Source organism: Lactuca saligna, chromosome 9, assembly GCF_052625555.1.
Source record: "Lactuca saligna cultivar CGN05327 chromosome 9, ASM5262555v1, whole genome shotgun sequence".
In the NCBI taxonomy this organism is placed as follows: Eukaryota; Viridiplantae; Streptophyta; class Magnoliopsida; order Asterales; family Asteraceae; genus Lactuca; species Lactuca saligna.
In genome coordinates this window covers 130788321-130810865 of record NC_136425.1, presented here as the reverse complement: position 1 = coordinate 130810865, position 22545 = coordinate 130788321, and the positions used below count along the sequence as shown (strand labels likewise).

Here is a 22545-nt window from a genome sequence, read left to right as displayed (position 1 = left end):
ATATTACTAAAACTTAAAACTATAAAACATGCAGAATAGTTAGTCAACATATCATATATTTCATTAGAACAAATTATGAGTTTGAAATTGCTTAGATAATGCACTGTTCTATTTCACAAAATATACAAAACATAATTAGCATATGTCTTAAGCGTGAAATATCTAACTTCAACAATAAAAAAGAAACAACAGTTTCCTACACTAAGTCTTTCCAGGCAATAACATTCTCTTTTGCCATGTCCATTGCATCTTCCATCTTTCCTCTGGGAATGGTGATGTTTAGCATATGCTTGATGTATGTTATTCCATCATCAACTGTTGACACTAGGTGTTCTGTCACAAAGAGATGAATATGCTTCTCATCTCTTTTGGTTGGTGAGTTCATCATGAAGCGAGGGAAATTAGTTAGCATATAAAATGGCTTGTGTTCTACATACAGATATTCAATCTCATGGAATTCATGTGCCCTAACTATTGATTTGAAATTTCTCAAAGCATAATCATCCAAAATAGGAGTCATTGACAAACTAGAATGTTGTTCTGTTAGCATATGATACCAATATCCAACAGTTGTACAACCTAACCTTTTAGAAAAACTACCAAGCATATCCATGTCAAGCAAATCAATGTCGACAAAAGTTATAAAATTAACTTTTGTTTTTTGAGAAGCTTTACCTGGATAATCAGTGAAATATCCACCATGGACAACTCTAATGGTGAACCTTTTTTTGTTTCCTTTGCCATACTCTACAAGCGGTGTATTTTTTGGTTCCTCACTAGTTACAATCCATAGCTGATACCTCGACTTTGCCCATGGATCGACATTCATGTTTCTTGCCATTGTTCACATGATTTTTTTTTCACAGAGTATAACCAATTCATAGTTATCTATTGATGGTAAGTTCAAATACAAGAATAAGAATTTACATTAACGGTGAGGGTTAAAAAGGATGATTAATCGGAGATGAAGAGACATCGACGCACGTCATAAACACATCAGTCCCAATTATGTGTAGGCTACAGTGGAGGTTCAAGTTGAACCACGACGTGTATAATGATTAAGTATTATTATATTGAGTTTTTACCATATATTGTAAATATGTTAAATTTTAAAATATGATTTCATTTATATATGAAGTTCTATTTAAGTAACATAATATAAAATCTATATTTTTTGTATAGTTATATAACATTGATAAAACAAAATAAAAGTAAATAGTAAAATGCGATTAATTGTCCATAAGATAAAAACGTATAGTTATTTTAATTACACAATTGTCATACAGGTACATTATTATTTAACTGGTTATGATTTATAGAAGTAGGGGGAATTTAGCCAATTTGAATAACAAAGGCAATTTAGTCAAATATGAAAATTGATAAATTAAAGACTATATTAATAATGGGAGGAGCATTTTAGGCATTTTTTAAGATTAAAAAAAGAAAACATAAACTTATTTTATTTTTTCAAAACGTGATACAAGTACATTGCTATTTAACCGAGTTTGATTGATAGAAATACACAATTGTTTGATTAAATAATATCTTGATAGTGGGAGGTGAAATTTAGAAAATTGTATAATATTTAAGTTTAAAGTTTAACAATCCATGATATAAGTGTAAATATATAGTTCTTGAGGTAGAAATTATAAAAAATCAAGAACAAAATAGACTGCATAATTGCTCTAATGTAATAATTAATTGATTAAAGAGTATCTTAATATTAGAATGGGCATTCTAGGCAATTTATAATATTTAAAAATATAACATATACTTATTCTAATTAAACAAATTGTAATACAGGTACATTGCATTTAAATTCTACAATTGATTGATTAAAGAATATGTTGATAGTGGAGTTATAATTTAGTAATTTTATAATATTTACGTTTCAAATTGAAAAAAAAATATAATAGTGTAAAAATGAATTTCTTTTAGAAGAAATTACATTACTATAATCAACAACAAATAAAATAACATATAAGTTATTGAATTTGACACCTCAATTGATAAAGTAGAAGAACCTTAAAACTAAATTAGGATAGTGAATAAATTTTTAAGAAAAGTTATGTACAAATTTATAATCAAACATTAAGGGCAATTTGGGTCAGTTATTAGTAAATAAGAGTTGATTATACGTGGGAGGTGCATATAAGGAATTTTGTAATATTTAAAAAGAAAACGTTTAGTTATTTTAATTAAATAAATTGTCATCCAGGTACACTATTATTTAACTGATTATGATTTATAGAAGTATGGGAAATTTAGCCAATTTGAATAACAAAGGCAATTTAGTCAAATTCGAAAATTGATAGATTAAAGACTATATTAATAATGGGAGGGGTATTTTAGGCATTTTATAAGATTAAAAAAGAAAAGATATACTTATTTTATTTTTTCAAAACGTGATACAAGTACATTGCTATTTAACCGAGTTTGATTGATAGAAATATACAATTGTTTGATTAAATAAAATCTTATATTGGGAGGTTGAATTTAGAAAATTGTATAATATTTAAGTTTAAAGTTGAACAATCTGTGATATAAGTGTACATATATAATTCTTGAAGTAGAAAGTACATTGCTATTTAATTAATTTTGATCGATAACACAATGTTATCATTTCTTTATTTGATTTATGGGTAAATAACTTAGTTAAATATCAAGAGTTAATTTTTCAATTTATTTTGAATTCCTGAATTATAAGTTAGTTAGGGTAGTATGGGAAATCATAAAATTACAAAGTTTAAGGGAAATTTGGGAGATTTATAGGTTTTTAAAAAGAATATATATGTAAAGATACATATCTTATAATTTTCAGGGGTAATATGGGAAATCATGTAACAAATTCGATACATGCATATCTAAATCAAAATTATGGGCAATTTAGGAATCAAAATTCCACCACTGATACTATTGGACTCACATTCTTTTCAGACATATTGGTTTCTTTAAGTTCAAACTGTGAAATTTGAATAAAATAATTAATATATATATATATATATATATATATATATATATATATATATATATATATATATATATATATATATATAACAAAAAAAGAGTAACATATTTATCTGATTTATGATTAAAGTTTGACATTGTTAAATAATATGATAGATATGCAATACCCTTATAACTAATTATGATTTATAGAAGTAGGGGTAATATGGGAAATCATGTAGTGAATTCGATACATATAGTTATTTTAATTACAAATTGTGATGCAGGTACATTGTTATTTAACTGATTATGATTTATAGAAGTAGGGGGAATCTAGGCAATGAGAAAAATGACCCAATGTAGAGAATCAGACAATGTATGTTCAATAATTAAATATAAAAAACCATCAAATGAAAAAAAAAAACAATTCAAAATGCAACAAAGTTAAAAATCTAAACGACTTACGAGTCTATGAGATGTTCAAAAAAATTAACCATAAACTGAGATAGTTTGTAAAAGTAAAATAAATTTACTTTTCTTTCTTTAGGACCAAAAGGGGTTGTGGCTATTCATCTGGTGGTGACAATCGAGCAGACTTAGAAGTTGACAAATTCTCCATTTCATCAAAATCTATGCATCTAGCAAGGTTTCTTTTCAGCTAAGTTGGTGAAGAGATGAACTTTATAGGACTTGTTGCAGTTGAGTTGTCCCTAGCACACGGTGTTATATTTTCACCTATCTGTTTAAAAGAATCTTATTTAAAGTTTTAGTTATTTCTTATATATTAAAAACTAATAGTTGATTAGTATAATATAAACACTACAACCTTGACAAGCTTGGTCTCTTAGGAGCAAATATCTGAAGAACCAATCATGAATGAATCAGAATTACCAGGCTGCATAGGAAGATGAAAACAATATGCTATTTAGTGAGATATTTTTGGGTCAATGTGGTAAAAAATAAACATAATTTTTTAAAATAAACTGTGGAATGTGATTCTTTCTTTCGATTTCATCAGTTATGTCTGTATTCTCACTTAACCTTAATATCCCATAAATGTTACTTTTATTATTGACATTGTAACTTGTGATATCAATTTTAATTGCCAACTTTTTGTCTACCACAACTTTCAGCTCCATTGGATACAAATCCGTACTGATGCCAAGCTAAAATATAAATAAATAGTGTTAGAAAAATTGTATATAAAAATACATAATGTATAACATAAATAAGTAATTTGCAGATACACAATAATACCTCTTTGTTTTTATCATACAACTCTTTAGCTGTGTATTTAAACAACTTCTTAGCTTCTTGATCAAATAAGGTCAAAGTCAATGTTTCGGTGTTGTCTTGAATTCGAAGTGGGATTTTAAATCTAATTAAAGTATAAATTATATTATATTATACAACAATGATCACCAAATATTTTTATTAAATAAAATCAATATGTAATACCATGGAATAACCGAAATCTTCACATTTTTGCATGTAGGATTAGTACATTCATAAGTAACCATTTTGGCCACTTCATGAAAACCATCAACCTTATCAGTATAGGAGTCTTTTTGTTTTGCTGACTTTTTGCAGTTTCTACAAGCGAGGTAATACCAACGTATGTTTTGACGGATTCCCTTAACAGTACCAACAATAATGACTGTTTTTTCCTAGAAAAAATTATAAATGTAAATGTTAATATATGTTACTTTGCTAAACTGCATAAAACTAATAAAAATGCATAGCATAAAACTAATAACTTTAAAAAGAATAAAAAGTACCTCCAAAGGTTCAAACACATCATCAACATTTGAAAACACATAATTTTTTACAATGTCATCGTGTTCCGTTTCTTGTTTTGATTTTAGCATCTTGATTCCACTTGATGAAAGTTGTCCATTTTCAAAAACCAATCTGCTCATTGGTAACAAAGAAAGGTATTACATTTATTATATTATGAAATAAATATGATAACTGAAAGGAAACTATAAATAAAAATACTTGTTCTTGTAGACTGTAATTTCATCGATATCATTGTTTACAAACAACCTACTAACATCAAAGTAGGTGGATGTAAAAGGACGACCTGCAAAAAATATAATTTATCAATTAATTACAAAATATTTAATTGTTTAAAATGGTTGTTAAATATAATTACAAACCATTAATAAACTTCACTTTGGCAAATTGAACAATAACAACAATTGGAGCAAAACTGTTATTGTTGACAAGAAAATCATGCATGTAGTAAGCATTATGAACCCATAAAGTTACCTTAAGCTTAGTATCCCTGAAAAATTTATAAATAATATAGATAATTTAAAGGAAAATATAGTATATTGTATATCTTGAAGATGGATGAGCATCTTGTGTTTTGATCTATCCTGTTCCGAGGTGTCAATACGCCCATATTCAAAAATGTGTCCAATAATATCTACAAAAGCAACAAAACATATGCTTAAGTTAATAAATTAAGAATTTATAATAAAAAGAAAGAAAGTAGGATGCTATATAAGATAAGAAATTAATATTAAAAGAACAAACCAATAGAGTTTGACTCCAGGATTGTCACACCCCGGACCAGACGGTGGAAACGTCTTAGGGCTCGCGTGAATTAAATTGAATATCATCACAATGAATATACATGAATCATAACATAAACATCACCATGCATCAATACATTACAACTGGCATTGTCCACATCAAGTACATTGTTTAAACATTACACATCCCTAGCATAAATTGTTTAAAAGTTTTCAAAAGCATAACACCCTTACATACTTGGTGTTACTCCTCATCTTACCTGTTACCGGAGAATACAAGTTATTTTGGAAAAGGTCAGCATATGGAATGTTGGTGAGTTCATAAGCATGGTTGTTATAAAAATGTTTTGTGTAATTTATAAAACCCATAAAATCCGATATTTTCTGAAAAAGACAATTGTTTATACCAAAGTGTGAAGATCCATAGGTTTATGCGTGAATGATTTCAAAGCGTGTATAAATGAGAAGTTTTGCATTATAGATATTGAAAAGTACAAATGAATGGTGTTGATCTACTCGAAAAACCCGATGTTTTCCGATTAGAAAATATAATTGTTTCAAATTGTTATACCGTCACAACGAATGATTATGATTTCTCCTTGATTACTCGAATAGTATTGGATTTGTTTATGTGAGTCATTATAACCATGCATAATAATGACTAGTTCGTCTGTGTTGGCATTCTAACGAATGCCGTAATTGATCTTAAGATTTTGTCACCCTAGACTGGCCGAGTCTAACTGTAGCAAACAGCTGAGGTGTGGGGAGTCACTCCTGTATAGATCTACGCACAAACTCTCGATTTCCCTCCAGGAGACTTTGATTATAACTATAGACTACAAACGACCCATAGAGGTGCTGCCTATTATTACTCACCGAATCAAACATGAATTTGATTACCATTGATTAATGACCTGTATATGTTTACTGAATTGAAGGTAAGCCTAATAAACAAGGAGAAGAGGATTACAAGGTCCTACTGATCCCACATATTATTTATGGCTATTGGGCATACGAAGGACACGTTGGCTCGTTTCGCATTTGATTTATTTGGACCTTAGTAGCAATGCTAATGGGCCACTGAGGCTCAATAGCACTTGAAAGTCAATGAGGGTCCCTTAAATATGAAATTGGGTCACAGGAGGCCCAATAAACACTTATTATTATCATTGGGCACTAAAGTCATGTTAATGGGTCACAAAGGCCCAATAAACATGTTTAGGAACTTTCAAGCCCAAAGATTTGAATATTTACTTGTTTTAGGTATTGTATAATTGTCGGAAAGATTGATTTAATGATGTTTAGATTTGTAACAGCACAAGGCCGGTCGGTTGTTTATAACGATATTTGGGAATTATATGTATATTCGTCTTTCTATTTTCGTAAGTTGTAATTTGGTGTTTTTGACTCAATATCTTAAAAAAAATAATTGACTCAAAAATATTGGTTTGACCCATTTTGCCCTTGTTTAATAAAAATGACAATTTTAGTCGTAAAAAAGACATTTTGAACCCTTAACCCATTTTCTTGACCCTTTTGACCCATACACTTGTTCAAGTGATGTTTTTAGCTCAAAATTTATTCTTTGGTAGTTTCAGCCCCTCTAGAAAAGTGTTTTTCAGTTAAATCCCAAACTTTTTGCAACTTTTACAATTTTGGCCCAAAATCCAAAAACTTTACATTTTTTATCCTTGTTTGGAAAAAAAATATCATTTTAACCCCTGAATTAGTTTGTTTACCCATTTCCCCTTGTTTTGAGAATTTTACCATTTAAATCCCTTGAGAAACACCTTTTTCGCAATTTTTGGGCCTATGGACCGAAAAGTCCAAAATTTGGCCCATTAAGCTACAAATTACATTTCTAGCCTTTTAAAGAGTATGTTATTCATAAAAACATTTATTTTTATAGTTTTGACTTTTTTGGTCCTTAAGAAAACCGTGAATGACAATCTTTCCCCAAACTTTTGCTTATTTGACAAAAATAGCCCAATAATGAGTCTTATGTTGTAACTTGTTTTCTAACCCTTATATGGTAGATTTTATTAACTTGTTATGTGTAATACATCCTAGATAACATGTTTTTCGTCTTTGAACTATAGATCTCAAAATCCATTTCATTTTTGGCACATAAATACCATATAAACACAAAAAATCACACATAGCACACAAACACACATAGATCTACACATTTTTACTTAAATTCTCCCCAATAAAATATGTGAAACCGAAAATAGAGGGGTATGAACTCCCCTTTTCTTTTTGTTTTCGATTTGAAGAAGAAAGGGAAGAGTTTGATGCAATTTTTCGGCCCTAGCAACATCTTGTTGTAGATTTTGAGCTTAAGGAGTTTTCTAGGAGTATGATCACCAAAAGGTTGTTTAGAAGAAGTGGTATTACAAGAGAGAAAAGGTATATAACTTAGAAATGTAAAAACTTACCAGTGATTATGATTATTGTGGAATATCCTTCTTGAAAAACACTAAATCTCGAAAATTTTGAAGGAGAATGAAGAAGTTTTTGTGAGCTCTTGAGATATGCTTAAGTGAATTGTGTGTGTGAGTTTTTCCTTTGGCCGAGAATTAAGAAGAAGAAGGGAGAAGAGAGATAGGTGAAGATATGGTGCATGGAGACATGTGTTGTTGCTTGGAAGTCCATGATGTAATAAGGAGGTGGCTAACCCTCCCTATTTCATGAATTTATATTATTTTTTTTTTGTTTTTTTCTCATGGGCCGAGAAAAAGGGAAGAAAGAAGATAAATTCAGCCTTTTGTGCTTAAGTCCGTATTATGGACCCATTTTGATGATTTTCGACCCAATATAAATCAAAGTATGAGTTTTATGGCCCATTAGGGCTAATTAGATTATTTATGGCCCAATAACGCCCATTATAGGTAAACTAATCCATTTTAGATCCATTATGGCCCAAAATGTTAAGTTTCATGAAAGTGGGTCCAATTAGGGCCCATTTAAGAGTTCTAATCCCAAAATAGTTAAATTGGAAGCATATTGGCTCATTAGGCCTAATAAGGAAATCTTAGTCCTTAATGGACTTAAACCGGGATTTCTAGGGTTTCCAATTCTTTGTTGACTATTTAAAGTGTTGTATAGAGTGTTTGATGGAAATGTTGTTGTCATTGCATAAACATCATACATGTTTTCGGGTTTTAGTTACACTATCGTTCTTTGTTAGTGTTTACAATGTATTAGAATTCCTAGTTGTGACATCATCCCCCCATTAGAGGGAATTTCATCCCGAAATTCTTTTTGAAGCTAGATTCAATTATGCGAGAATAGGTGAGGGTACTTCTACTTCATCTGGTCTTTGTGTTCCCATGTGAATTCTGGTCCATGCTTCACGTTCCACCAAACTTTCATAATGACTTTTCTTAGTACGCTTCACCTCCTTGTCCATGATTTTGACTGGTTCTTCGAAGAACAGGAGATTTTCGTTGATTTTGATTTCTTCAAGTGGAATGACGAGGGTTTCGTCAGATAAACAATTTTTCAAATTGGAAATATGGAACACGAGGTGTACACTACTGAGCTCAGCAGGTAGCTGTTTAGTCTATAAGCCACTGGACCGATTCGAGCAAGAATCTTGAAGGGTCCAATGTATCGTGGGTTTAGTTTTCCCCGTTTCCTAAAACGAATCACCCCTTTCTAGGGAGAGACTTTTAACAACACCCGATCCCCGACTTGAAATTCCAAGGGCTTTCACCATTTATCAACGTAGCTCTTCTGTCATCCTCGTGATGCTTGTAGTCGAGATCTGATTTGAATTATTTTCTCCATTGTTTCGCTTATGATCTTCGGTCTTGTTAATGCATTGCTTGATGTATGTCTTCCTGCTAGCTGAGTATCACCTACCTCATCCCAACACAACGGTGATCTGCATTTATGCCCGCATAGTGCTTCGAAATGAGCAACTTTGATGCTTGAGTGATAACTGTTGTTGTATGAGAATTCGATTAAAGGCAAGTGGGTATCCCACGACTTTCCAAAGTCTATCACACATGCGGGAAGCATGTCTTCAAGGGTTTGAATGGTTCGCTCACTTTGACCATCCGTTTGTGGATGATAAGCAGTACTCATGTCTAGATATGTTCCCATAGCCTTTTGAAGTGATTGCCAAAAACATGAAGTGAATCTACTATCTCGGTCGGAGATGATAGATATTGGCACTCCATGAAGTCTCACAACTTTTCTGATGTATATCCTGGTCAACCTTTCCATCTTGTAGGATTCTTTTATTGGCAGGAAATGAGCGGATTTTGTCAATCTGTCAACTATTACCCATATGGTATCCAATCTATCTATTTATTTGGGTAATTTGGTCACAAAAATCCATAGTAATCCTTTCCCATTTCCTCTCGGGAATTACTGGTTGTTGTAGTAATCTTGAGGGATTATGGTATTCCACCTTCACTTTAGCGCAAGTAAGGCATTTACTAACATAGGTGGCAATATCTGCCTTCATGTTCGGCCACCAATATTGTTGCTTGATATCCAAGTACATTTTATTAGAACCTGGATGGATGGAGTATCATGTCTTGTGGGCTTCATTCATGACTACTTCTCTGAATCCTCCAAGCTTAGGGATCCAAATGCGGTCCATGAAGTAATAGGCTCCATCCTCCTTAACTTTGAAATTCTTTTCCATTCCGCGTAACGCTTCGCTTGTTCTATTTTCCATTTTTAGAGCATCAAACTGGGCTGCTTTGATTTGCGTGGTCAGGTGCGATTGAATGGTTATGGAGAGATTTTTTACACAACGATTTGAGTATTCTTTCCTACTCAAGGCATCAGCTACCACGTTAGCCTTTCCCGGGTGATACTTGATTTCGCACTCATAATCGTTTAGTAGTTCAACCCATCTTCGTTGCCTCATGTTCAACTCTTTTTGATTTAAAATGTGTTAGAGACTCTTGTGGTCAGTGAAAATGGTGCACTTTGTACTTTAAATGTAGTGCCTCCAAATCTTCAAGGCGAAGGCCACAACTCCCAACTCGAGATCATGGGTGGTATAATTCACCTCATGTGTATTTAGTTGTCGGGACGCGTAAGCTATCACTTTCCCATGCTGCATAAGTACACAACCTAAACCCTGATTTGACGTATCGCAGTAAACCACGAAGTCCTCTGTTCCCTCTGGTAGTGATAGTACCGGTGCGCTGTAGAGTGCTTGTGCAGTGTTCGGAATGCAACTTTCTGCTTATTTGTCCATTCAAAGGGTATGCCCTTTTATTGTAAGCATGGTAAGTGGCTTGGCTTTTTTAGAGAAGTTATGGATGAACCTCCTGTAATAGCCTGCGAGACCTAAAAATTGATGAATCTCTATGGGTGTCATTGGGATCGCCCATCCTTCAATGGCTTTGACTTTAGAAGGATCCACATGTATCCCTTCGTGACTAACGACATGACCCAAAAAGTTCACACTACGGAGCCAGAACTCACACTTAGAGAGTTTTGTGCATAGCTTTTCGGTTCGCGGGGTTTCTAGGATTTGCCAGAGATGTTGGCCATGATCCTCTTCTCTTCGAGAATAGACTAGAATGTCGTCAATGAAAACGATAACAAAGTTTTCAAGAAATGGTCAGTAGATTTGATTCATTTGGTCCATGAATGCGGCAGGGCATTCTTTAGACCGAAGGGAATTACGACAAATTCATAATATCCATAACGAGTTCGGAAAGCGGTTTTGGGGATATCCTCTTCCCGGACCTTGAGTTAGTGGTATTCAGATTGCAGATATATCTTAGAGAAGTAGCTTGCGCCTTGGAGTTGGTCAAATAGATCGTCGATTCACGGAAGTGGATAGCGGTTTTTGATAGTGAGCTCATTTAGTTACTTGTAGTCAATACACATCCTAAAGGAACCCTCTTTCTTCTTAACAAAGAGAACCGGAGCTCCCCAAGGCGAGAAGTTGGGTTAGATAAATCCTTTGTTCAAAAGCTCACTGAGTTGGTTGGACAACTCTTGCATCTCTGCAGGAGCCAATCTATAGGGCGATTTGGCGATGGGTATAGATCCTGGCACGAGATCGATTTGGAACTCGACTTGTGTTTTTGGGGGTATCACTGGAAGATCTTCAGGAAAAACGTCTGGGAAATCGCAAGCCACTAGGATGTCTCGAATATTGACCTCTCTCTTGGACTTATCCACTATATGAGCTAGAAACATCAAATCTTTCTTTCGTAGATACTTTTGTGCCTTAATGCAAGAGATAAGACAAAGGTCCGTGCTAGGTTTATCTCCATATATAATTAGGGTTTCGCGATTTGGAAGGTGAAGGTGAACAACTTTCTCGTGACACATAATTTCAGCATGGTGGGGGCTTAACCAGTCCATGCCGATAATCACATCAAAACTCCTAATGGAAACAAGCATTAGGTTTATTTGAAAGACGTGATGGTTCAAGGTTAGGGTGCATCCGATGTAGCTTTCCCAAGTGGATTCTGTTTTCCCATTAACCATTTCCACCGTAAAGGTTTCATTAAGCTTCTGGTGTTGTTGTTTTAACAAGTGTTTAAATTTATTACTCACAAAGCTTCGTTCTGCTCAGGTATCAAATAAGATGCATGCATAAGTGTGGTTTAGGAGGAACGTAGCAGTGACAACAACGGGATCCTGAACCGCTTCTCCCTGACCCATGATCAGCACTCTTACTGTTCCTCCATTCCCAAGGTTGTTCTTGTTAGGGCAGTTTCGAAGGAAGTGCCCAGTCTTTCCACATCCATAGCAGGTGTGGCTTGGTCCCACATTTTTGCCTTTGTTCTTGGTATTTTTGTTGTTGTTGTTGTTGTTGTTGTTGTTGTTGTTGTTTTCGTTGTTGTTGTTGTTGCGGTTGTTGTTGTTGTTGTTTACTTGATGCTGATTTCGGGAAGGATAGGTCCTGTAATATTTTTCCTGTTGGGTTTTGAGCATTCTAACACTCCTAAGTGTACATGCAAACCTAAATACCTTGGATCTATGTTTTCTCTATTATTCATGCAAATATCAACTTTCCAAGGTATTATTCTATTCTAGCATACTAAACTTTGAATAACACAAGTTAGAATAACATACCTTTTGTTAGTGCTTGTCTTCATGAAGCTTGAGTGCCTAGTGCCCCAAGTGTGACACCTCAAATGGTTCACACAACACCAAATACACTTGGAATAACTTGAGAGAATTCTACACTTCATGAAAATCGGCTAGCCCTCTCTAGAATGATACTAGTGCCGATTTTGTCAAGAATAAGATCTTTATATAGTGTTACAATTAGGGTAAACCCTAATTGTCATGACTTTCCATTTCCTTGGATCCATGGGTTCAAATACACCATGGAGCATCCATGGACCATCCTATGGGTTTTAGCCCAACTTGATTATCCATGGAGCATTAGCCCACTATACAAGTATGGATGATTTAAACAATCAACCCATATATTTAATTAGTCTTCTTTTGATCACTTAATTAATCCTATATTAATTCATGATCAGTACTAATTAAATAATCTTATTATTCTTATTATTAATATACTAGAACTTATAATATATTAATAACCATAAGTGTCTTATTTCTCTCATTATAGTCTATCCAAGTGCATGATGCCATGCAACCCAAATGGACCATGCCGGGTCGGGTCAAGTCTTACCAATTATAGTTATGGACTTAGACATTAATCCAACAGTCTCCCACTTGGATAAGTCTAAAACTATTATTGCGTATGAATTTAGGAACCAACTGGAAATCGTAGCTCTCAAAAGCTTTTGTCGAACTCTGACCTTGTCGATAAACTCTGACCTTTGTCAATGACTTGTCCATTAGATAAGGGATCATATATTCCTCCATTCTAGATATCATATGGACTGAGACATGGATTATAATCATTCTCTCTGTCCATTTGTTGTTTCCCGATTTCCGATTTATGACGACTGACTAATTGAACAAATCAAATCAGTCCTGGCCCGGCCGAGCACTTCCATTTTTCATCATCAAATCATCGAGGGGGCCCACAGATATCGCTTTTATCCCGAAGGTAAAAGGAATGGATAAACTTCGACTCATATGGCTTGTTCTACTACTTGTTGAATCATACACAAAAGCACGTTTTATAGCACCGAGTTACCAAATGCGGTTTCGTGCAATCAATGTACAACCAACTCATAGTAACAACTCATATCTCTAGGTTTGAAGAATATAAGATATTATTGTCTCATGATCACTCGTGATAAAATCCATGAAGTGATTCCAGTGAGCGCGGGTTGAATCCAATACTCAAAACTTATGAGCACTCATGAGTGTTGTAGCCCTTTGTCCAACACCTTAGACCTCTACAAGCCAACCCATGACAGTCTTAATTCATATCTACTTCCAACATATGACCGACTGTGGATGGTTTGAATAACTTAGTCATTCCGGAGGAATAACCTAGTTTATTCGGGAAGTCAAAACATGCAAAGTGAAACACAATAATAATTGAATCCAATATGGTATCAAAACCTATGAACATAAATAAAACACCTTTTATTTATCACCATATGATTACACATTATTCATTGTATACTGTTTCAGCTATCTACTTTATTCTTGAATTTAAAAACAATAGTTGTCCCATGCTCCAAGCATGTATACTATGTTTTCTAAACACTAGTCATGCCATACACCAAGTATGCACACTATGTTTGTCTATAATCTTTACTTTGTGAACTAGATCCATTGAACATAACATCAATGATTCTCTTTTCACACTCCCAAATCCTTACTGCAAATGCAAGAATTCCAAATTCATGCCATTTACTGAAATCTGTTAGATTCTAAACTTATATGCATTGATCCTCTAGTAACGATTATGCACAAATTCACAAAGACTTGGCAACAATCATTACAGAGTATTCCAAAGGAGATCAACTCCTTGGAAACATCCTTCTTGCATTAAGTTTCCTTAATCTTACACAAATTGAAATTTCTGACTTTGAAACATCTCCAGATTCATTTTGACTATCACTTCTGAATAAGAGTTGCCTCCTTACAGATTATGTCAATATGGTCCTTCCAGAATTACCACTATACTTCCAACTGTCCTTGAGCAACCAACCTTTGGTAAAGCTTAGATTGTCCTCAACAATTGTTTAATCCTTTTAGTCATATCCAGTTCTAAACCTTTTCCCTTCTTAATGCCCCAGACATTTGGAAACTTTTAGAAAGGATGAATATAGCACATGTAATCGATCCTATATCCGAAGCATATGGGACACGATTCATGATGTCTCACATAAACACTAAACCAATCTTTTGCTATAACATTTCCATTTCTATTTGCCAAGTTCTCATAATTCAGATTATGAAAAGGGATGCCGTAATCATAATCGAATTGAAGAATGCAAATAATGGACCCATATATAGAATTTCCTTATGTTGAGCCATTCCAACATGAAATTCATATATATTTCCTTGACTAAATGATTAAAACCTCACGATCTAAGTTTATAGATTTGAGATGAAGTATAATTTCCTCTCCCTTAATTATAGCAAAACAACTTTTTCCCAATTGAAACATTTTGTTTTCTATAATTAACATTGCTAACTTGCAATCTTTATCATAATTATCATGCTCCCACTAACATGATGATTATTAGCATAACACTTATGCTCCCACTAGCTTTGATATGTACTCAGAAATCAGTTGGACTTCTAGAAATCAATACTTTATTGACTTTCTTACCAAAGTTCAGATTTCTGATACTGGATTGTTTTGATAGAACTTTATCAAAATCATACACCTTCCCTTAGATAGCACACTTGTGTTTCTAAACAATTATGAAGAGGGATGCCGTAATCATAATGGTTAGACCTTTTTGCCACTTCTCACAAGTCCAGGTTAGTGTGCCGGTAAACCACACACGCTCCACTAACGACTTTGAGAATGCAAATATCACAATTGCTATCTAACTAAAATCTACTTAGTGAAAGTGTTTCCTCACCATCATTTTCATGAATCGGAGAGAAACCTTATGACACTTAGATTTAATGGTGTATGTGTTCTTATCCATGTGAATTGTCAAAACCATAGTCACAAGACAAGGATAATGACAAATCCAAACTCATATGGACTGAACTCAATCTTAACTTCTTGCCACCTGGCAGCTCAAGGGCCTGCCATTGCTTCCAAGTTCTTGTGCAACCAATTGAGAACTCTAAGAACTCAACTTTAACTGGAATGGGCACAGACTATGTCAACACGATAGGTTATAAACCTCAAGTCGTGTGCTAGTGAAGAACTTTAGGTTTTATTCTTGATTAGTTCTTGAGACTTTCAAGACCTTTAAGACTCCCACTGTCCTCTTGACCTATAAGACTCCCTTGTTAAACATCCAAGAGATAGTGTGGATTCTAACCAAGACAAACACTTCACACAATTGGCCTAAGTTGGTCTTTGTTTTATCCAAAACATCACAACTTACCAATTTCAAATGTACAAGAGTAGAAAACTTTTACTCTTACATTTGACTTGTGTTTTTAAACCTTCTCTAAGACTTGTCACTCATGTTACAATCTTGGAGTATGACTCTAAGACTTGTATTGGAAAGAAGTATGACTCATCTTCTTGATTTAACCATTTCAACAATTCAAGATCCCTTCTTCTTAGTCATAAGAATGCACTAAGACTTCCTTAGAGAACTAGTTTTGATATGGTTTCTTAATCATTAAGATGATCACAAAACTGATACTAAAGTACTCTCCCATCTTTTCAGATTTGAGGAACTTCTATCCTTCTGCCTATTTTGATTCTTCTTATTCGCTCTGCCATGCATTGGAACCTTTTCCAATGTCTCAGAGTTACACTTAAGCTTGTAAGTATAATCATATTTACTGAGCTTTATTAAACTATGAGGAATAGCCTTATCAATCTTTTGTGGTGGACTTAATCAGTGCACATGACTACGTACTCGATCCCTTAGTCCATTACTTGACTCACACATCCATGTGAACAAGTAATTAGTCTTAATTTTTCCAATACTTGAAAGTTCTCATCCATCATGCGATACAACTTGCATGATTCCAAGTCCCCGTCCAATTGAGACTTTGGATAATGAGAATCTTTCCTTATTTGGTAAATATAGACATTACCACAAATGAAGGAATCAATTTCATATTTCCACTCTGGCTATTAATGGAATCATATAAGCAACAATTTTTCCTCAAATGCCATTGTAAGGATATTTTAAAATAAATAAAATCAAAAAATTTCTTTTATTTTAAAACTATGCGGAAAAACTTATCCTTACAATTCATATGAAAACTTGTTGTTATCTATTCCTAAGCAATACCTCATAACTCCTAAGAAGTAGCTCAAGAATCCTATCTTCAAACTACGCGATAGAAATCCATCTACGCGATCAGATTCAACATATTCTTTCTTTAAGTTTCTTCACTTTTCTTTGATTCTTAAAACATTACCATGTGACCCGGTCACATCATGTATCAGGAATCTCAGAATAGAAACTTAACAGAGTTAGAGTAGTGGACTTTACCTGAAGTAGAGTCAACCTTATTGACTTTAACATCCTTAGGTAAATTGGGCAGCTTCGCAACTAATGACCCTTCCTTTGGCAATATAAACATATGGACCCTTTGATAATGGTACACGGGACTATTACAGACTTAGCCTTTTCTCTTTACCATTTGGTCAACCTAGTTGACTATGGTCAATCCCTTTCCTTGGGAAGAGAATGCTTTTTCTGTATTTCCAGTGTCACCATTGTCAATGTCCATAAAGTTTCAGGAAGTTGATCTTAGCAAATAGATAAGATCATTAAGGGTCTTGTCATAGTTTGTTTCATAGGTGTTCTAAAAGAACTCACTATGTGACTTAGAAAGTAGTTGAACCACCAACTTCCTTAAGACTTTGACACCCAACTCTCCCGGCTTGTCAATATGTGACTACATCTCCAAGATGTGACCACACCAAGACCTTTACTTGCCAATAGGGCTCGAGTGACCTTAAACTTTTCAAGAACTTGTGGGATAGGGAGAATAATTGGAGGAGGTGAAAGAAGAATGATTTCCATTGGAACATCATCTTCATTTAGGAAAGCTTGTTTCAAGAGATTTGGGAAGATCATAAATGTCTAAACCAGGCATGTTTTGGGAGATATTCAAGATAGTTGATCTTTAAGTCCTTAATATGACACCCAATATGAAATATTAAGGCTAGGACCCAACAAACTATTTTATAACTTTGAAGAGATATGCCGTAATCCAAGCTATAAAACAATTTGAAGGTAGGTGAATGACGATTCACCAATTTCCACCAAGATAAACGAAATGTATTATTAGGCTTTAATTGGTTTTGAAACTCCTAGATCTTTTGAGATTCATTGAACTGTTCAATGGCATGTTTCAATCTCGAGTGTGCCCTTCAGGTTTTGTGACTGGGATTCCGAGGATCACAAAACAAGGTGTGAAGTAACCATGCAAATTACTTGGTACCCTTAAGTGTTTAGCCCTTAATCGATGTGTCGGTTAACCACACATGCTCCATCGATACTATGATAAATATTAAGTCACCCTTTACCTACCTTGTTAAGTCCAAGTTAGTGTGTCGGTTAACCACACACGCTCCACTAATGACTTAGACAAAGTGTAAAGTGTAATTTCATGGATTAGCACCTTATTCACATTTTTCCTAAGTAATTAAGATTGGGAATTATTAAGAGTTTAGTTACTTAGTATTTATCATTAATACTTTTAATGAAGGGAGAATTATAGTCCTGTCAAACCCGTTCGGCTAACGACCCTTCACCGGTCAAGCAAGCGGTGGGTGAGAGTGGACACCCATTAAGTTGCCATTTTATAGGCAACAACCTTATACCCACCTTATAGACCGGCTTCATGAATGAGGCGTACTAGTGGTAAGACTGACTTTACTCTTATACATATATATATATATATATATATATATATATATATATATATATATATATATATATATATTATTAACTTATAATATTATAAAGTATAAGGGTTGAATTTTAACTTTTAAAATTCTAAGGGCTAACTTGGAATTAAAGTATTCATAAGAGAAAACTTTACATTTGATTTATTTGGACCTTAATAGCAATGCTAATGGGCCACTGAGGCTCAATAGCACTTGAAAGTCATTGAGGGTCCCTTAAATATGAAATTGGGTCACAGGAGGCCCAATAAACACTTATTATTATCATTGGGCACTAAAGTCATGTTAATGGGTCACGAAGGCCCAATAAACATGTTTAGGAACTTTCAAGCCCAAAGATTTGAATATTTACTTGTTTTAGGTATTGTATAATTGTCGGAAAGATTGATTTAATGATGTTTAGATTAGTAACGGCACGAGGCTCGCGGTTGTTTATAACGATATTTGGGAATTATATGTATATTCGTCTTTCTATTTTCGTAAGTTGTAATTTGGTGTTTTTGACTAAATATCTTAAAAATAAAATAAGTGACTCAAAAATATTGGTTTGACCTCTTTTTCCTTTTTTTAATAAAAATGACCATTTTAGTCCTAAAAAAGACATTTTGGACCCTTAACCCATTTTCTTGACATTTTTGACCCATACACTTGTTCAAGTGATGTTTTTAGCTCAAAATTTATTCTTTGGCAGTTTCAGCCCCTCCAGAAAAGTGTTTTTCAGTTAAAGCCCAAACTTTTTGCAACTTTTACAATTTTGGCCCAAAATCCAAAAACTTTACATTTTTTATCCTTGTTTGGAAAAAATATCATTTTAAACCCTGAATTAGTTTTGTTTACCCATTTTTCCATTGTTTTGAGAAATTTACCATTTCAATCCCTTGAGAAACACCTTTTTCGCAATTTTTGGGCCGATGGACCGAAAAGTCCAAAATTTGGCCCATTAAGCTACAAATTGCATTTCTAGCCCTTTAAAGAGTATGTCATTCATAAAAACATTTATTTTTATAGTTTTGACTATTTTGGTCCTTAAGAAAATCGTGAATGACAATCTTTCCCCAAACTTTTGCTTATTTGACAAAAATAGCCCAATAATGAGTCTTATGTTGGAACTTGTTTATTTTAACCCTTATATGGTAGATTTTCTTAACTTGTTATGTGTAATACATCCTAGATCACATGTTTTTCCTCTTTGAACAATATATTTCGAAATCCATTTCATTTTTGGCACATAAATACCATATAAACAGAAAAAATCACACATAGCACACAAACACACATAGATCTACACATTTTTACTTGAATTCTACCCAAAAAAATATGTGAAACAGAAAATAGAGGGGTATGAACTCCCCTTTTCTTTTTGTTTTCGAGTTGAAGAAGAAAGGGAAGAGTTTGATGCTATTTTTCGGCCCTAGCAACACCTTGTTGTAGATTTGGAGCTTAAGGAGTTTTCTAGGAGTATGATCACCAAAAGCTTGTTTAGAAGAAGTGATATTACAAGAGAGAAAAGGTATATAACTTAGACATGTAAAGACTTACCAGTGATTATGATTAGACAAAACTGAAAATTTAGTCCTTGTGGTTTATAAAAATCTTTGGATAGAGTCCAAAAAGTTTTTAACTTGCATGGCAAGTCCAAAATCAAAACATTTCCGCGATTTTAGTCCAAAAAAACTTGAAAAGACAATTATGCCCTTTTATTTTCTTTTTTGTATTTTATATATTTATTTAATACCTTTGTTAATTAAAAAATAAAGAAAAATGAAAAAATTATCCCCCACCCAACCCATCGTTCTCTCTCTCTCTCTCTCTCTCTCTCTCTCTCTCACACACACACATCTGGGTTTGTCATTTTTAACACCCAAGAATATCTTTATAGTCAAGAACGAACATCTTGATTAACAAATACACACATCAGTTTTCTGATTTTATTCTCCAAAACACACAAACATTCAAATACACTTTCAACATGGAAGGTAAAATCAACCACCATCGTTCGCCACTGTCACCACCGACTATCATCAATGTCCGCCATCCTTCTCGCTTTGTCTGCATAACGTCTTCTTCTCCCATTCTATATCTCTGTACTTTGCCAAGTACACCTTCAAATCAATTGATGCTTCTCAGATTCATCCAAATCAAAATACAGAGAATGTTAAATCTGCCTCAAATGAAAGTGTTTATGGGTTTGTTGGTTGAATTACATTTGCTTCGATGAGAAAACACGAACCTCTATCCATCAAGCACAATTTTCCTCCACAGAATCGGGCATGAAAACCCTGAAATCCGACCTTTAAAACCCAGAAAGTACACATTTAAAGATATTCATGTTCATCATCTGAAATTGGACCTTGAAACCCATGAAATCGGACCTTTACACCCTTAAAATCGGAACTTGAAAACCCTAAAATTGGAATATATGAAATCGAACTGTTGGTCTTACCTTCATCAGATGGGAACGTGTGTACAGAGGAAGACACAGTTGCTCAGGAGTTGGGTTATGCTATTCGACAATAATTCATTGATTAGTTGTCACGGGGAAAAGAAAATGGAAGAGGGGGTAGGTTTAGTGTGGTGATGGTTGAAGGCGGCATCGATATCTAAAACGATTTGGGGATGAGATGAAGAACAGGGGAGAAGCTAGAGAGGGAGGAAATGGACATGAGGTGATAATCGGTGGTAGTTGTGGTGTTGTCGGAAAAATAGAGGTGTATATGAGTGGAGATGTTGAGGAATGGGGTTGAGACCAAATTCGATTGGGAAGAGAGAGAGAGAGAGAGAGAGAGAAAGAGAGAGAGAGAGAGAGAGAGAGAGAGAGAGAAAGAGATAGAGCATTTTTTTATTTTCAATTAAAGTATGAAAATAAATATGAAAAAATACAAAAAAAAGAAATTAGAAGGGCAAAACGGTCCTTTCAAGTGCTTCATGGACCAAATTCCCAGGAAATTCATGATTTTGGGACCAAATTCACCGGAAATTTCTAATTTTGGACCATCCATGCAAGTTGAAAACTTTTTGGACCCTATCCAAAGTTTTTTGAATACCACAGGGACCAATTTTGTAGTTTTGTCTTATGATTATTGTGGAATATCCTTCTTGAAAAACCCTAAATCTCGAAAACTTTGAAGGAGAATGAAGAAGTTGTTGTGAGCTCTTGAGATATGCTTAAGTGAATTATGTGTATGAGTTGTTCCTTTGGTCGATAATTAAGAAGAAGAAGGGAGAAGAGAGAGGTGTGAAGAGATGGTGCATAGAGACGTGTTGTTGCTTGGAAGTACATGGTGTAATAAGGAGGTGGCTAACCCTCCTTATTTCATGAATGTGTATTATTTATTTTGTTTTTTTTTCTCTTAGGCCGAGAAAGAGGGAAGAAAGAAAAGAATGTGGGCCTTTTGTGCTTAAGTCCATATTATGGGCCCATTTTGATGATTTTCGGCCCAATATAAATCAAAGTTTGAGTTTTATGGCCCATTAGGGCTAATTAGATTTGTTATGGCCCAATAAGGCCTATTATAGGTAAACTAATCCATTTTAGATCCATTATGGTCCAAAATGTTAAGTTTCATGAAAGTGGGTTCAATTTGGGCCCATTTAAGAGTTCTAAGCCCAAAATAGTCAAATTGGAAGCTTATTGGCCTATTAGGCCCAATAAGGATATCCTAGTCCATAATGGACTTAAACCGGGATTTCTAGGGTTTCCAATTCTTTGTTGACTATTTAAAGTGATGTATAGAGTGTTTGATGGAAATTTTGTTGTCATTGCATAAACATCATACATGTTTTCGAGTTTTAGTTACACTATCATTCTTTGTTAAGTGTTTACAATGTATTAGAATTCCTAGAATTGAGAAGGACGTTGTTAGAAAGAATAGTATTGAAGTCAACAAAAGCAAAGCCATGTGCAGAACAAGAAAAGTTTTCACACTCTTTCACAGTTGTATAGGGATTTAAAGTAAGTTTTATGTCCAGAACACTAGAATTAAAGTTTGAAGTATTTGGTGCAACATTAGGTTTCCTGATGTATAATGAAGTATCCTCTTTTAAATAACGCTCAAATTTAGAAAACCATTTCTTCAGACAAGATGCATGAAATTTCCTGCCATAAAAATTAATTAATTA

The 22545-nt window shown here is 33.9% G+C and overlaps 1 protein-coding gene across 1 annotated transcript; it reads right to left on the bottom strand.

Annotated features, from left to right (window-relative positions):
• Positions 1–3604: 3604 nt before the first annotated feature.
• Positions 3605–20499, bottom strand: LOC145016714 (uncharacterized). The gene is made up of 9 exons (XM_078974954.1): positions 20387–20499; positions 5106–5233; positions 4945–5029; positions 4725–4857; positions 4528–4613; positions 4204–4324; positions 3931–4112; positions 3838–3841; positions 3605–3685 (listed from the first exon to the last, which is right to left on the bottom strand). The coding sequence occupies exons 1-9, from the start codon at positions 20497–20499 to the stop codon at positions 3605–3607; spliced, it is 933 nt and encodes a 310-aa protein (XP_078831080.1).
• Between the last annotated feature and the right edge of the window lie 2046 nt (positions 20500–22545).